The following is a 16,603-nucleotide window of genomic DNA, read 5'->3' on the forward strand; positions in this document are numbered from 1 at the left end:
CCCGAAACGTCAGCTTTCCTGCTCCTCTGATGCTGCTTGGCCTGCTGTGTTCATCCAGCTCTACACCTTGTTATCTCATTTGTTTGAAGTTAACTTTTGAAAAGACACATATTGAAAAAAATAACTTAAATTCTTCAGTTATTAAAGGAAATATTTTGACAACCTGGAAGTAATTGCTTCATAAAAGGAAATATCTTTATTCTCACACATCTCTTTTTACCTCCCCTCTTTTCCACAGGTGAGTTTGGAGAGGTGTGCAGTGGTCGCCTGAAACTGCCAGGTAAAAGGGACATGCCAGTTGCAATTAAAACGTTAAAAGTGGGTTTCACTGAAAAACAACGAAGGGACTTTCTCTGTGAAGCAAGCATCATGGGACAGTTTGATCACCCCAATGTTGTTCATCTGGAAGGAGTCGTTACCAGAGGTATGTATCATACACACTTGCAGCACAGAATGAGATCAATCAGGGCCTCATGTCTGCCTTGTATTTCTTAAAGAGAAATCTGACAAATATTTTCTCATATCCCTGTAACATTGTTCTCCTGTAAGTGTTCAACTAATTCCTTTTTGAAAGCTATATTGATATTGTTTCCATCATCTTTATCATGCAATGTCTTCTAAATCCTAACCATTTATTACAAAATGGTAAGTTTTTACATGTCATCTCTGATTCTTTTGCCACAACTTTAACCTGTGGCCTTCAGTTATTGGCCTTACAGCTATTGGAAACATTTATCTTTATTTATTCTATCCAAACTCTTGTTAAGGCAATCACCACTTCAGCCACAATCTTCGCAAATTAAGACATTATGGCAAATGAACACAGTGCTGCATGTAGTTTAATTAAACCTACTGCTTACAAAGTAAAAGTAGCTACAATAGCAGTTTAGGCTAATCCAGGTAATTCTCTCACTGATGTGTCTGTGCTCCTTTTGAAAATACTGGCTAGATCTTATCATTCTATATTATCAACTTTCCATTTCTACTTCCTTTATGTTCTAATGCGAATGATGTACAATTATAGAAATTGGACAAACTAGTAGTGGCCTGTGCATAGCAACAGAGCCAGCAGCTTGAGATGGGGACACGTGAATAGAACCAGTAGTCTTGGGTGAGCACACACTAATTGAATCAATATCCTGAGATGCGAATACATTAATACAGCCAACAGCCTGCAGTGGGACACATCAGAAGTGGCAACAGAATAAGGTGCCATGTGTTAAAACAATGGAAAGGCTTTTTCATATCTATTATGGCAATGACATTAATCCTAATAAATATTGCTCTTAATCCTTATTTAATTTCTTCTTGAAAATAAAATCTTCCTTCCTTCCGTCCCATTTTTAGACCTGCTTGGGCTGCTGCTTAGTGTGGTACTCACGGTGTATGTTCAAAATCCTTTTGTCTGGGTCAATTTCAAAAAGCAGGACAAAATTAAACCCAATGCTTCCATCCTTTTTCACAATCTTACCAGCAATGAAGAACAGTTCTTCCTTTCCCACAGCTCCTGCTTGAATGCTACAAGCCCAATATATGTACATGGGCGTAAATACAAACATAAAAACTGACTTCATCTACACATTTTAATATCCCACAACCACATCCACATTCCTACCACAAATAAAGTCTGGACAACAGGCTCTTTACTCATTCCAGTCTGACAAAATGCACACAAGACAATGTAGGTCTAAATTTAAAATCTATAACAATGGTGGTACCTTGCCTGACTTGTGAAAATGAGAATGAGAGCTTGTTTGATTTGTATGGGAGAAGTGCAGGATGTATAATATTAATATATCAGAAGCCCTTTAGGCTTCTTGTGCGATTCTATCTCCCAATTATTTGCAGCTTTAAGTGCTTCTTAATTAACATCCTGGAACTATAGCCAGTTCCAAGCATCCACTGCAAGCTGCACCAAGTACTTTGGAAACTACCACATGTATCAAATGAAAAAGCTTTTGCAGTTACCCAGAGGAACTTGACATTTACAGTAAGCTCCCCTTATTGCAGGTAAACCAATTATGATTGTAATCGAATACATGGAGAATGGAGCACTGGATGCATTCCTCCGGGTAAGTGACATAACAACAGAATGCTACACATTTTTGTAAAGATGTGTAATGAAAAATAATCAAAGACTTTGTATCATTTGAAAGAATATAATAGCTTTTGTTCAGAATAGGCTGTCCAAGTTAAATTCACTTCTGAAATGTTAATGTTTGTTTGTATCAATATAAAACAAGTACCAATTAAATTGGTGCTTTTTCTATAAACTTTCAGTAGTTACATTGTGAATTTAAATATTACTTATAAACGTGTTTAAAAGTTAACAAGAATTTCACTGCTGCTTATGAATTGTTAAATAAAGAGTATGGAGAAGGGGGCTGACAACTTCTCCACCCTCAGTAGCAACACATCCAGAAATAGCCAATGTCCAAATTTAAGTAAATTTAATATTTGACCCAAATTTGTTTTGATCTCCATACTCTTCTTCAAATTTGCTCACCTGGGATAATAAGAATGTTCATAGACAGAGTGAATGAAAATGATACTTTACTTTTAAACTGCTTAATAGCCTGTACCTACAACTACCAAGTATCTTTTCTATAGAATCTTATTATTGTTACTGCAAAAAATACGGAGGGTTTTGTTCGTGCGTTAAATTCATAGATCCTCAGTGCTCCTCCATTTCAATCCCCAAATTTCTTGGCACAATCACCTCCTCAAAAAATGGAAACAAAAATCACCATGACAAGTGAAATAAATAATTGATAAATCACCTCCCATTTCTCTACCTATTAAGGCAGAAAATGATTATGTCATTGTTGCAATATTGTATTATCTGGATGCTGTTCCTTAATATTTATGCACAAATGACCAGAAAATAATTGATGCTAAAGTCAACCCTGCAAATGTGTCTTTTGTGCTGGTTGTATTTTTTCAGTACTGTGCACCCCACATGCCACTGTTTAAATGACTATTGTTTTGAAGCTGTCAGGGCAACACCAATCACATGATGTATCCTGTTTCAGAGAACCAAGTGAATGGTCCTGAATTCATATGTTCAGCACACAAAGAAGCAAAATGCAATGCCATCTCTCACTCCTAAATATCACCTTTTCTAGCAATGACATACATTATCTCTTACTCAGATAGAACTCTTACATCGGTGGCAGCTTGTCAAAGCTGAAAATAGCAACTTCTTTATCAATGACAACATGTCCCATCTTTAAAGAATAGCTGCTTCAGCTCCATGCATTAATTGTGTCCTCTCCTGTGCCAATTTTTTTTTCCCTCCTGTCAAGTATCAGTGCCTCCATCAGTGACTCAGCCTGCCCCTCATTTCCCAGCTCCAATGATGCAGTCGATTTTCCACTCAAGTAGTGATGAGTCTCATTAGTCAAGCCATTCAACCCCACTCTCAGGTACAAGTAGAAGCACCTCTGCTGTGTCATCTAACCCAAAAGTATGGTCCATTGGTAAAATTCAGAGCTGGAATTAAGGCACTTTAGCACTTTAGTCATGCATTACCATGTTTCTGTGAATAGTTATTTTACCCAGCATATAGTGTGCAGTCACAGCCTCAGTATTGGACATGTATCAAGTGGGGCCTGAGCATCAAGAATCAGAGTAAATTACTCGGACACTGATGGCATTTGAGCATTAAGGACTACAAAGGTACAGGACACAGAGAAGAATAGAACAAATAAAATTCTGAGTATTAGCGTTTATCCAAAATTCATTTCATTTCTGTTTATTCTATGAACTCTTTGATACATACCATGAATGGGAAACAGTATGATAAATACCGAATTTAAGGTCATATCTGAACAGCAGTACATTCGTCCTCCGTACAGCGTAAGCCTAGGTTCTGCACTCAAATCCTGGAGAGAGGCTCAAAGAAAGAGCTTTCTGATTTGTTGGTCATCAGAGTGCTGTCAAGTTGCCAGACCTCAGATTAATAGTAAAGGCTTACAGTTTCAGCTAGTTTTCTCTTTCAAATGAATTATTCATTAATCACTAATCAGACAGGAATGAGGTCAAGGCATGATGCGATGCGTTAATAATGCGTTGCACAAAACTTATCTTTTAAAGGTTACATGTGTTCATTGCTTTTATCCCATTAGAAACATGACGGACAGTTCACGGTGATTCAGCTAGTGGGAATGCTCCGTGGGATTGCAGCTGGGATGAGATACCTTGCCGATATGGGCTACGTGCACAGGGATCTGGCAGCTCGTAACATTCTGGTCAATAGCAATCTCGTGTGTAAAGTTTCTGATTTTGGTCTCTCGAGAGTTGTAGAAGATGATCCAGAGGCTGTCTACACCACGACAGTAAGTCCAATACATCACACCATTTGTTATAATTCAGAAAGCAGCTTAGTATCTCCACATATTTTCCAAACTCTTAAAGTTTACTATCTGGCTCATAGTCATCAAAACTTTGGCCTGTTGCCGTCTACACTGTTCATGATGACACAGAAATATCGAATAGCAACTTGTTATATTTTTTAGCAGGGAACCTCCAGGGTCTGATCAAAGGTCAATCTTAAATCCTTGAGCCAATGGATATTAAAATGAGTGGTGTGTAAAACCAGTTTACATTACCATGGACAGCGAATTGGCAAATTCACAAATGACATTCATGAAGACTCATCTGTCAATATTGGAGTACAGTTTTGTTTTTAGCTCTCCTGTTGACATTTGCTCAAGGGTTACATCTTGATTTTTAGGGACTAACTGTTGGTTTTCAGAAGGTATTTCATCATTCTCACTAACTTATTTCTTGGGTGATGCAGTCACATAGTGATATTATCTTCTGTGTTTGTGTACAAGTGTGGGCTCTTTGGATTCACACAGTTGCAGAATTAGAAGAATCCAGTAATATTCTCAATAATGATCACTAAGATTTGACCAAAATGAAAGCAACCACATAATTTAGCAACAGAATTTTGTTTTTTTTTTAAATAACTGACACACACTTCGACATGCAAGAAACCAAAACCCTTAGCTTACCTTCCACCCACAGACTGGTAGGATGACGTTTATTTTCATTGCATGTACACAAAGCTGGAAGTTTTTAACCAAAATACCCTTTTTACTATATCTCAGAGCTCAATTTCAGAATTAAATTTAATAATTAACATATCAATTATGTTAAAATCCTCTACAAATTTTCCCAGACAGGATATCCTGAACATATGCAGCCTTAAGTTAGAGGTTCCACAGTCACTTACAAGTAACTACCTCAGTCACTTCACATTTTCATGTCTCCAGTAGTTGAAAATGTATTTGATGACAGGTTTAAAGCTTATCTCCTTTCTTTTCATCACACATCCCTACAGTCTTTTTCTTCCTTCCATCTCACTAGCAGCATCTCTGTCTCTCCCTGCAACCTTCCTCTCCCACTCTAACCCAGCAGCCTTCCGATCTTGCCTCATCCACCGTAGCTTCCCTGTCTTACCCACAACCCCCTCCCATTAGTCTTCCTGTCTCCCCCAGCCCTCATGCAGGTGACCTCCCTACTCTCACTACAACTTTAGACCCAGAAAGTAGCTGTCACAATGAAAACGCAGCTCTGCTGGCTCCTGGACCCTGCTCCCCTTGGCTCTGATCACTTCTGCAGAGATTCCCTAAATGCTCATTGTTCCTCCAGTTACAGGTTTTTTTCACTCTTTTGGAAGAGAAAAAACCTGTAACTGCAGGAACAGTGAGTGTAAATCAGCAAATGAGCAGCAGCACAGGAGAGAATTAGCCTGTGATTGGAGAAACAGATTGTTACTATTTCCTTCCATTCTGCTCTGAATCCAATTGGTTATCCCTATGTGTGATGTTTCCTGACTGTCTTTTTGGAGGCAAATTCACCTGCTGCCTCCACGTTTTTTGAGCAATGGCTGACTTTATAACCTTATATCCACTGCCAGAGGAACTCATGTTATCAGTCAACCTGACTTCCCCAGTGACCAGGATTCTAACCTTCACCAACGCAATGCTTTGACAATTCCTAGCTTGTACTATATCCTACTGAACTATTACTTTCATCTTTGTCAACCTTCATTATCCCCTGCCTTACAATCAAGTCCATGTCTTTTAGTCTCTCTCACTCAAGCATGTACATTCACTCTATTCTTTGATTAATTGCAGGACCTTCAAGCATCTTATGATATCACTTTAAGATTTTCATCCTAAATCAATTTGCCTTACTATGTTTCTGAAGAAGGGTCCCGACCTGAAATGTCAACTTTCCTGCTCCTTTGATGCTGCCTGACCTGCTTTGTTCCTCCAGCTACACACTGTGTTGTCTCTGACTCCAGCATCTGCAGTTCTTGCTATCTGCTGCCTTACTATGTTTCCTACGTTTGAAATGCTCCTTGGAACCTAGTTTTCAATCAGTCTTATGGTTATTTTTCCCAGCACTTTCATGACTACACTCTATGATATGCCTTGCAACAATTTCTGTATTAAAGATACTATCTAGAAGCGGGTTGCTATTAGAAGTACCCTTAGTAACCTTAACCCAGAATGCATTAAAAAGTGTGAAACATGTAGAAGCCTGTTTCAAAGCAGCTGTACTTCTCTAATTTCATACCACACATAAAATGTTTAATAAAAAATAGCCTTGGACAATTAGTGAACCAATGGCAATACAGTTATTTTTTTAAAAGACTTCAATTATAGTGTGGAGTAGGAACAGAAAAGCTTCAAAAGGCTCGTGCTGGCTACTTTTTAACAGGTCTTGAATTTACTTTTATTTCCTTGGTGGCAGAAAAATAAGTCCAGAATTGTATATTTTGTTGTCAAGAAGGTTTTTCTTTAAATTGCATCTTTCTGATTGTAAGTAGGAGCTCGAGCTTGTTCACATGTTTGGAATTTGCATGTGATTGTAAATGTGCAATAAAATGCCATTCACCAATTTCCCTATAGATAAACTGGCCTGTCATCAGAATCACTTGATGTATCACTGGCTTATAACATACCTCGAGGTATGTTATCCTATACCTGGATGCACACAAAGTAAAATTAAGTTCACTTGATCTATTTCAGTTTGAAACATGTGTCAAATGTTACCTTCGCAATAAATTATGATGCACCTAAACTCCCTTTAGCAAGATTTAGTATGTTGTAACTTCCTATTTATACCACAGTAATGATCCGAGTCTTGTGAATAAATACATAAGGGAAAGATTGAAGCATGCAGGGAAGATCCTGACAAGGGAGAATGCAAAGAGGGGAGAAAGGGGAAAACAAAGTTGGGAAGACAAAGAGGAACTTAGAAAATTAAATTGTCAAGGAACATAAAACATACTATATAGGCACAGAAATAAAAAATTAAAGGTTGGGATGGTTAGGACACAACTACAGGTAGTGGTAAAGAACTGGCAGAAATATTAAGGAATTATTTGTTGCAGAATGTACCAGGGAGGTATATCAGATGGATATGACATTATAAAATGTGATTAGAAAGATATAACAACATTTAAAATAAAAAGAGGAATAATATTAAATAAAGTTAACCAACTCAAAAAGAGAACTAACCACCTGGCGGGGATGGATTACATCTGTGTACTATAAAATAATTTAGGAAAGAGATTATAGAAGTACTGTTATAGATATTTAATAATACATTTGAAAAGGTATGCTGCCAGATGACAAGTAGACAGTAAATTAGTTTGCACTATATTTAAGTAGACGGAACAATGTATCCAGTGAACTATAGACCAGTTATTTAACATTGGAGATAGCAAAAATAATGAGCTCCTCATTAAAGGAGAAAATCAAGTGTTGCTTTAAACAAATCTCTCTAATCAGAGATGAGAATGCTACCATCTGAGCTTTAGCTGGTTCTCGATAGTACATCCAAAAAAATTTAGCACGCTTGCTTTCATTGCTCAACCATTGAGTTTAGGAGTTGGGACATCATGTTGAGGTTGTACAGGATGTTGGTGAATCCACTTTTGGAGTACTGTGCGCAGATCTAGTCTCCCTGATATAGGAAAGATATTATTGAATTGGAGAGGGTTCAGAAAAGATGTTGCCAGGAACAGAGGTCTTGAGATAATAAGGAGGGGCAGAATAGGCTGCGACTTTTTTTTACTGGAGCGTAGAGGTTGAGCGGTAACCTTATAAAAGTTTATAAAATCAGAGGGGCATTGATAAGGTGGGTGGGTTCAAAACTAGAGGGTATATTTTTAGGGTGAGAGGAGAAAGATTTAAAAGGGACCTGAGGGGTAGGGGGTGGCTCGCATGTGGAATAAACTTCCAGAAGAAGTGGTAGATGCATGTACAATTACAACATTTAAAAGACATTTGGACAGGTTCATGAGTAGGAAAGGTTTAGAGGGATATGGGCCAAAAACAGGAAAGTGAAGCTGGTTTAGTTGGGAAACTTGGTCGGCATGGACTAGTTGGACCGAAGGATTTGTTTCCATGCTGTATGACACTATGACTCTATCATTGTGTATGCAGGTAGGTGTTAGAAACTAAGTAAGAAGAAATATGTTAGATAGAAAAATTATGAAGCTTCTGAATTTTGAAGTAGAGTTTTCAGAAATAGGAGGTATGGATAGATTCTAGACTCCTGATTCAGTCAAACTGTAGTGGGAATCTAAACACACAGAGATCAATGAAGAGCATCCAAAACTGAAAGGTTGATATAACCAGTACAAGCTGATACTAAAATCCATTCTCACTGCATAAACATGTTGAGAAACTATAGGCATGCCATCTATGAGTGTCCATTCATTGATGTTTTACATATAAGGTTCTCCACCAGCTGCTCATATTCGCCATTCCCACTGAATTCTGGGGCTGGGAAGAGTGATGATCTGTTAGACTGCCTGTGGGAGAGAGCTGGAATTTAAGGTAGAGCCATGGTCCCAATAGTACCATTGAAAATCTAGTACTCTTGGTTAGATGATATATGACACCAATCCATTAATTTGTAGATTTATTACACTGTCTTTCCAATGAAGAGAATGCATGTGGCACATTTGCCTCCTTCACACCACAATTATACAAAGGAAACTTGTACATTTCTGGTGTCCCATGTTACTAGGATCAGAGTCTGGAAGGGATAAGGAACTTGAAAAGGATCATATCCATTGTTTCAGCATTGTTAAAACTTCAGAAAAAAAAAGGCCAGATAAGTTTTTTTTTCCCCTTTTTCCTTTAACTCTACAGGACCAGAGCTGCTTTGGCAATGTGTGACAACACAAATCCTCTCTACAACAAAACAGAACAGTTCTGAGGAAGAGTCACCAGACCCGAAACGTTAACTCTGTTATTTCCTTCACAGATGCTGCCAGACCTGCTGAGCTTTTCCAGCAACTTTGTTTTTGTTCCTGATTTACAGCATCCACAGTTCTTTCAGTTTTTACAAATCTTCTCTACCTCAGTGAGCCAGAAGATGGAAATGGTGTACATATTGACCCTTAACATTTAAATTACCAAAATGTCTGGATCTGGGACTGATGCAGTGTTTTCATCACTGGGATTAGAGAAGTTCTGCTCTGCTTAAGATGTATTATTTATTTAAATGATTTGGATGTGAATACAGCAGAAATGGGTAGTAAATTTGCACCAAAATTGGCGATGTAGTGAACCTTGATCAGATCAGCCGCTGCGCTGAGTTGTGGCACATAGAGTTTAAGTTAGATAAATGTGAGATGTCGCATTTTGTTCAGGAAAATCAGGGCAGGACTTGTGCAATTAATGGTAGGGTCCTGGGGAGTGTTGTTGAACAAGGAGGCCTTGGGATACAGATTCTTAGTTCCTTGAAGGCATCCATCTATCACCATCTCACCTACCCTTCCCCCAGCCCCACTTCCTCCATTTATTTCTTGGCTCCCCTCCCCATCCCCAGTCTTGACGAAGGGTTTCAGCCTGAAACATTGACTTTCCTGATCCTCGGATGCTGTCTGACCTACTGTGCTCTTCCAGCCTCACACCTATAGACTCTGTCTTTCAGCATCTGCAGTCCTTATTGTCTTCAAGACAAAGACTAGTGAAGAAAGTGTTTGGCTCACTTGTCTTTTATTGGTCAGTGCATTGAGTATAGCAGTTGGGATGTCATGTTGTGGCTGTACAAGACATTGGTTAGGCCAGTTTTTGAATACTGCATTCAATTCTGGTCTCCCTGCTATAGAAAAGTTAAACTTGAAAAGGGTGCAGAAAAAATTTAAAAGGATGTTTCCAGGGTTGGAAGGTTTGAGCTATAGGGAGAGACTGAATAGGCTTGGGCTATTCTCCCTGGAGCGTCAGAGGCTGAGGGGTGACCTTACAGAGGTTTATAAAATCATGAGGGGTATGGATAGGGTGAACAGACAAAGTCTTTTTCCCAGGGCAGGGGAGTCCAAAACTGGAGGTTGTAGGTTTACCATGAGAGGGGAAAGATTTAAAAGGACCTAAAAGGCAACATTTTTACACAGAGGGTGCTGCATGTATGTAATGAGCTGCCAGAGGAAGTGGTGAAGGCTGGTACAATTACAACATTTAAAAAGCATCTTGGATGGCTACATGAATAGGAAGGGTTCAGAAGGATATGGGCCAAATGCCGGCAAATAGTACTGGATTAATTTAGGATATCTAATCAGCATGGACGAGGCGGGCCAAAGGGTCTGTTTCCATGCTGTACATCTCTATGACTACTTCAATTAAAAGCCTCACAGGAATGTAGGAGCCAAAGTGTATGAAAGAAAGCAAATTGCTTTGTGTGTATATTGCCAAAATGAACTCCTTGGAAGTATTGCCAAAAACATAACTTGTATTCTGGATTTGAGCTCATTAAGCATTTATATCCCTGTGAATATCTAATTGTACCTACATACAATCTTGGCATTTTTAAAGTCACCAAATCAAAGCAGTATTTAACTTGGTCTTGGACAACCTTTGACAATCTGTCCTTTGTTCACCTAGGGTGGTAAAATTCCAGTTCGGTGGACTGCTCCTGAAGCTATTCAGTACCGTAAGTTTACATCAGCCAGCGATGTGTGGAGCTATGGCATTGTAATGTGGGAAGTAATGTCCTATGGAGAGCGACCCTACTGGGATATGTCCAACCAGGATGTAAGTTACTCTTTATGACTGATGGATCAGTTAGCGCTGCACTTCCTTAGTGCGCGCAAAGAATCAGCTTCTTATTGAACTGTTGGTTAACAATCTGCAATTCCAATGCCAAGTAGTTGTTACAGATACTGAGTGCTACAAGCTTAAGAGACAAAGTCATCTGAGGAGGAGCAATGCACCTCTATCAAGCTGATTTTTAATCAATGCATTCACTGTGTAAATAGATTCCAACCATATGTCAGGCCCCCGATTAGTCTTTGCTAAGGAAAGAAATAGCAATTAATTCAATGCAACTCACACTCTTAAAAATAATTGAATTATTTCTCATTGTAAATGCAAGTCATTTCATGATTTGTTAGCTCTGTTGATTGAGATGGCATACATCAAAGACACGTTCTGAAACACTGACACATATCAAGTGGAGAAGTCTTTGTATAGCACGTAAGCAGCTCTATTCTGAGAGAGTCGTATCAACAGCAGGCACACGGTTTTCTGACTATCGCCGCTCATGGCCATGACACTGCTGATCTCCACAAATCAGAAGACCTTGTAGATCCAGATTTTGATGAGTCTTGAAAGACATGACCAGATTAGGTACCTAATGTATTGACCTCCCAAGTTCCTGGGGCATGAAAAAACATGGCATGCAGTCGCTGCAATTACTCGAGACACATGTCAACCAATGTCCTACGGAAAGTTGAATCAAAGGGAGAGTGTCTAAGTTGCGTAAGCTCCTAGTGGTCCCTAAGGCAGAATCTTGGGTTCCCACCTGCATGCTACTTTTTACAAATCCTTTCTTGGTATGTGAGCATTGCTGGCTTAGGCCAGCATTTGTCACCCATCCTAATTACCCTTGAAAAGATGATGGAGACCCAGCTATCTGAATCACTGCAGTTCATGTGTTGAAGGTATATTCACAATCTTATTGGAAAGGAGTTCCAGGACTTTCACCTTGTAACAGTGAAGGAGTGGTGATATAGTCCAAAGATAGAATGATGTGTGGCTTGGTGGAGAACTTGCTGGTGGATCATTGGGTAGAATGCCAATCAATTGGGTGGCTTTGTTCTCAGTGGTGTTGAGCTTCTTGAATGCTGTTGGAGCTGCAGTCATTCAGGCAAGTGGAGAGTATTCTATTAGACTTCTGACTTGTGCCTTTGGCAGTAATGGACAGGCTTTAGGGAATCTGGATGCCAGTCACTTAGTGCGGGATTCCTAACCCTGACCATCTCTTGTAGCCACAGTATTTATATGGTGGGTCAAGTTCTATCTCTGGTCAATGGTGAGTCCCAGAATGTTGTTAGTGCGAGATTCAGTAATGGTAATGCTATTGAATGTCAAGGGGCAATGATTCACTTTTCTCTCATGCTGGAGATGGTCATTGCCTGGCTCTTGTATGGTACGAATATTACTTACCACTTACCAGATCAAGTTGATTGTTTGTCAGTGTGGCAGTAATTAAGGAAGATGAGCATGTCCCATTTTGGGTGCTGCGCCCTGGGCTAAACATAACGTCAACTGATAGGTGATAGGTCTTGCTGTTAAAGGTAACTTGGTGTTAAAGGAAAGAGGAAGATAGATGGTTGGCAAAGGAGCAGCAGACAATTCATTTCCATTTCCTAATCAGAGCGGACTAGAGAGCCTCATTCTCTGTCACCACTCCTCCATATGTTATTGCTAGATTCGCCTGACAACTCTTCAGATAACTCCAAGGTCAGTCAGGTTTGCTTCCTCCTCCTTAAAATGGGCCTAGTTTTATTCATCAAGTTGATTGTAATATATCAGTTTTCATAACCTTTCTCAAGATGTATACGGTACTAAAAAGAAGCTATTTTGGGGACAGCATGGGTACCTGGATGGAATAATGTTGATTGCTATAAGCCCTGGCGTATGTGTGGCCTGTTACTTTAAATCACTATTTGCTGCAATCAGCTAATAAAGTAGAGATGGTGCAAGAGTATTTTTCTCAACAAGAATCAAAGTTTTTCACTCAATATTTTAGGGTTCAAGTAAGATTTGTATCCAGTTTGTAAATTCGGTGTGAATTATTATTATGCTGTCAATAAATTCTGTTCAATTGTGGAAACTGTTTGATTTACCCATACATGAATTCACTTCCACGTGAACAACTTCCTTTCCCTGTTTAGGTTATAAAAGCTATTGAGGAGGGCTATCGTCTCCCTGCTCCCATGGACTGCCCACCTGGCCTCCATCAGCTGATGCTGGACTGCTGGCAGCAGGAACGCAGTGAGAGACCCAAGTTCGATCAAATAGTTGGGATCCTGGACAAAATGATCCGTAATCCAAACAGTCTGAAGGTTCCCCTGGGTACCTGCAGTAGGTGAGGAAAAACTTGAACATGAATCGGTCATACTGGATTCCAAATAACTGAAGGGTTGCTAAGATATTAATGGCACTGTTGATCATCAGTGGATGAACTCTGTCTATAATTACCAAGGTACCAGTTTAGTCATCACAGCGTACCTTAAGAGGTGGCATACAAGCTTTGGGTCATTGCAAGCTAAACCTCCGATGTGATGACGCACTCGGGGCTGAATTGTCTGGACTCAGAGGGAGGGGACTTAGAGGTGAGATTAATGATATCCAATCCACAACGCCTTCCCATCTCACCAAAATTAAGTATTGTGCAAAACGGTCCATTGACAACATTTTCACTGTACTGCTAATTGAGACCCCTATGTGGCTAAATAACAGTTTGACTGACAGAAAATGCTACAGACCTTTCTCAGAAGATGAGGTACTGATATGTCACCAGTTTTGTGAGTGCTTGGGAGATCCACACTGCAACAGGAAGCAAAAGAGTGAGTGGAGGCTGGAGGCATGTGATCAGAAATATTAAAAACACTACAGTCAGTATGTTAAAGTGATTGTTTGTTTTATGATGTTATGCAGAACTTAACATTCTATGTCCAACATACACCCGAAAGAAATCTGAGCCGTTATTGAATGGGATTATCTTTAAGGTGTCTGCGCTAGCTGCTTGAAAACAATATTTAATCCCCTTCATGCTCTCAGGCAAACCCATTACTTTTATAAAAGGGCACTGGTGCCTCAGTATTGTAGAATAATAAAATATTTCCAGGTACAAACGACAATGGGATTGCCCAAGAACCTAGAAGACTCATCTTTCAGAAACACTGGAAGATTACAACTTTAAAGGTTACAGTTTTGTCCCCTAATCTGATCAGCGATCGTGGGAAAGGCTCATATTCAGTGGTTGCTTTACTCCTCATTTAATATTACAGCCAATTCGCGTCTTACCCATAGAGTTGCTGAGAAGTGGCTAGGATTAGGTTAAAATCAGGGCTAGCGTGTTGAGGAGGACATTACTAAGGTAGCTAATGAACATAATTTTACCTGTGGTGTCAGTTAGGATAATTGATATGCAAAGCTATGCAGTCTATTGCTCATCACGTGCTTTGTGCAACCTTTTTCAAGAATGTAACTAATCAGAGTATTACATAACATTGTTTTTTTTTGTTTAAAGCAGCATTGACTTATGTTTTAATATGAGAACTTTTATCCCTCTTGTCAATGTAGAATTTTGTGTATTTTATAGGGTTTTGATTCCATTATTGTTTTCCCTTTCCATGTTAAATTTAATTCAGGAAAGTTCCAGCCCCTCTCAAATTGTCACTGTTCTTGTGCCACTAATGAGTGTCAGAAAGGAACGCAACTGAAGAGCTACTAAGACTGAGTTTAGACTTAAACCTTACCTGATAGCCAGATGCTCTTATTATACAGCACAAGTTAATGGGTAGTGCTCAAGAGCAAGAACCCCAGCAGTGAATGTCTGTAGTCTGCCTTCATACCTAGCCATATTGCAGATAGGTCCAACAGAAGTTATAAGTGCTGGAGGGTCTTGAGATTTGCTTCACATTTTAATATTCATAATTAGGTAATTTAGTCTATTTGTGAGTAACACATTTTATGACGTGTGAATTATTTGATAATGCAGTAATGGGTGTATATTAACTGTGTTCATGATCATTGTTTTCCCTGTCCACATACAGGCCGATTAATCCTCTTTTAGATCAGAACACACCTGATTTCACCTCCTTCCGCTGTGTAGGTGACTGGCTGGAAGCCATCAAGATGGAACGGTACAAGGATAACTTTACAGCTGCAGGGTATAGCACATTGGAATCCGTAGCAAGGATGACCGTTGAGTGAGTTCACCACTAAGATAAAAACCTCTGTTTGTTCCAGTTTGATTTGTTGTGGTGTGCTATTGCTGTTCATATTGCAAAGAAATGAAAATAAAGCTAATTATTTTTCATTCAGTAGTCAGTTGAGGAAATATTTATTTGAGGCAAGACCATAGCAAGACCACTTGGTTTTCAATAAAATTGGATGGATGTATTTCCTAAAACACCAGTTAAAAATCCCCAGCCTCTTGTGATAAGAGCAGTATTTATTTTCATGACTCATAATGAAATGTGCCAATGATCTTAGGAAATAACAATCCTTTGCACATTGCAGGATATGTGATTAATTTTTCATTTTTACATTGATAAAGATGGGATTGCATTATACAGGCCCAAAAGACTTAAGAATCCCATGCAATAAAATGTAATTTGATTTTGAATCTAATTTGTTTGTTTTGTTTTAAATTCTGTACCTTCTGCTTTAAATCTAATTAAAAAGAAAGTACTTTAAAGTAAAGCTGGCAAAATAAAAATGGTATCCTTTAAACACAGGATAGAAGACTCCATAAAGCTGCTGACTGTTGACATAGATTTTGCAATTAATTTGTGCAGATTTGTGTCCTGATATTTTTGTTCTGTTTCTACCACAAATATTCCAACATCATGCCAAAGTACAGAGGTGTAAGTTAGTAATAGTGTACAAAAATTAAAAAATGCACAGGAGTTAAAAGTAATCATAATACAAATCATATAAAACCTTAGTGCCAGATTCTCATGAAATCATGAAGATTCTCAGACATCTTAAAGATGGTGGATAGCACCTGGATCGAGAACCCAACCCCATTTCCAACAGATCCAGTTTTTACCAGTAGGGGAACAAGTGAGAGATGTGACTGATTTTTGTGAATCCCTAACTCGGCAGAGCCATTCAGTGCTGAGTTTAAACAGACCACGTTTTGTTTAGCAAGTGCCTTATTCCATTGTGTGGCAATCACAAACTTGTGGGCAGATATGACATTCAGAACTGTCAAGCTGTGAAGCTATTTAAATCTCCAGCCCTTTTAAAAATTAAAAATTGTAGACTAACTGGGTAAGTGAGAAGTTTAAAAAATTGCCCTCATAGTTACAGTAAATGTTTGTTGATTTTATTTTAAGACGTTGTTACATCATTATTAATTCTTGGCTGACTACGATTTCACCAATGTGTGATAAAAAAATCTATCATCTCTATTCATTGCTCCTGGCTGCCATATCCATGTAATTGTATATGACGTCAACAACTCTAATTTGCACTGAATGTCCAGCCAATTTCAATCTGTATGGAGGCAGAGCTCCTGGCAATAGCACAGAACCTACCTCTTTACAGTACCC

The 16,603-nt window shown here is 38.9% G+C and overlaps 1 protein-coding gene across 2 annotated transcripts in view; it reads left to right on the forward strand.

The window, feature by feature from the left end:
• Nucleotides 1-16,603, forward strand: part of epha7 (eph receptor A7) — a 262,329-nt gene that overhangs the window by 240,137 nt on the left and 5,589 nt on the right. For both annotated transcript variants that reach the window (XM_048597273.1, XM_048597274.1), the window contains exons 11-16: nucleotides 239-424; nucleotides 2,011-2,072; nucleotides 4,128-4,337; nucleotides 10,917-11,066; nucleotides 13,211-13,404; nucleotides 15,098-15,253. In XM_048597273.1, coding sequence (XP_048453230.1) covers nucleotides 239-424; nucleotides 2,011-2,072; nucleotides 4,128-4,337; nucleotides 10,917-11,066; nucleotides 13,211-13,404; nucleotides 15,098-15,253 — 958 coding nt within the window. The remainder of the gene's footprint in view (nucleotides 1-238; nucleotides 425-2,010; nucleotides 2,073-4,127; nucleotides 4,338-10,916; nucleotides 11,067-13,210; nucleotides 13,405-15,097; nucleotides 15,254-16,603) is intronic.

The sequence above is a fragment of the Rhincodon typus genome, chromosome 5 (genome assembly GCF_021869965.1).
Source record: "Rhincodon typus isolate 14 chromosome 5, sRhiTyp1.1, whole genome shotgun sequence".
Lineage (NCBI taxonomy): Eukaryota > Metazoa > Chordata > Chondrichthyes > Orectolobiformes > Rhincodontidae > Rhincodon > Rhincodon typus.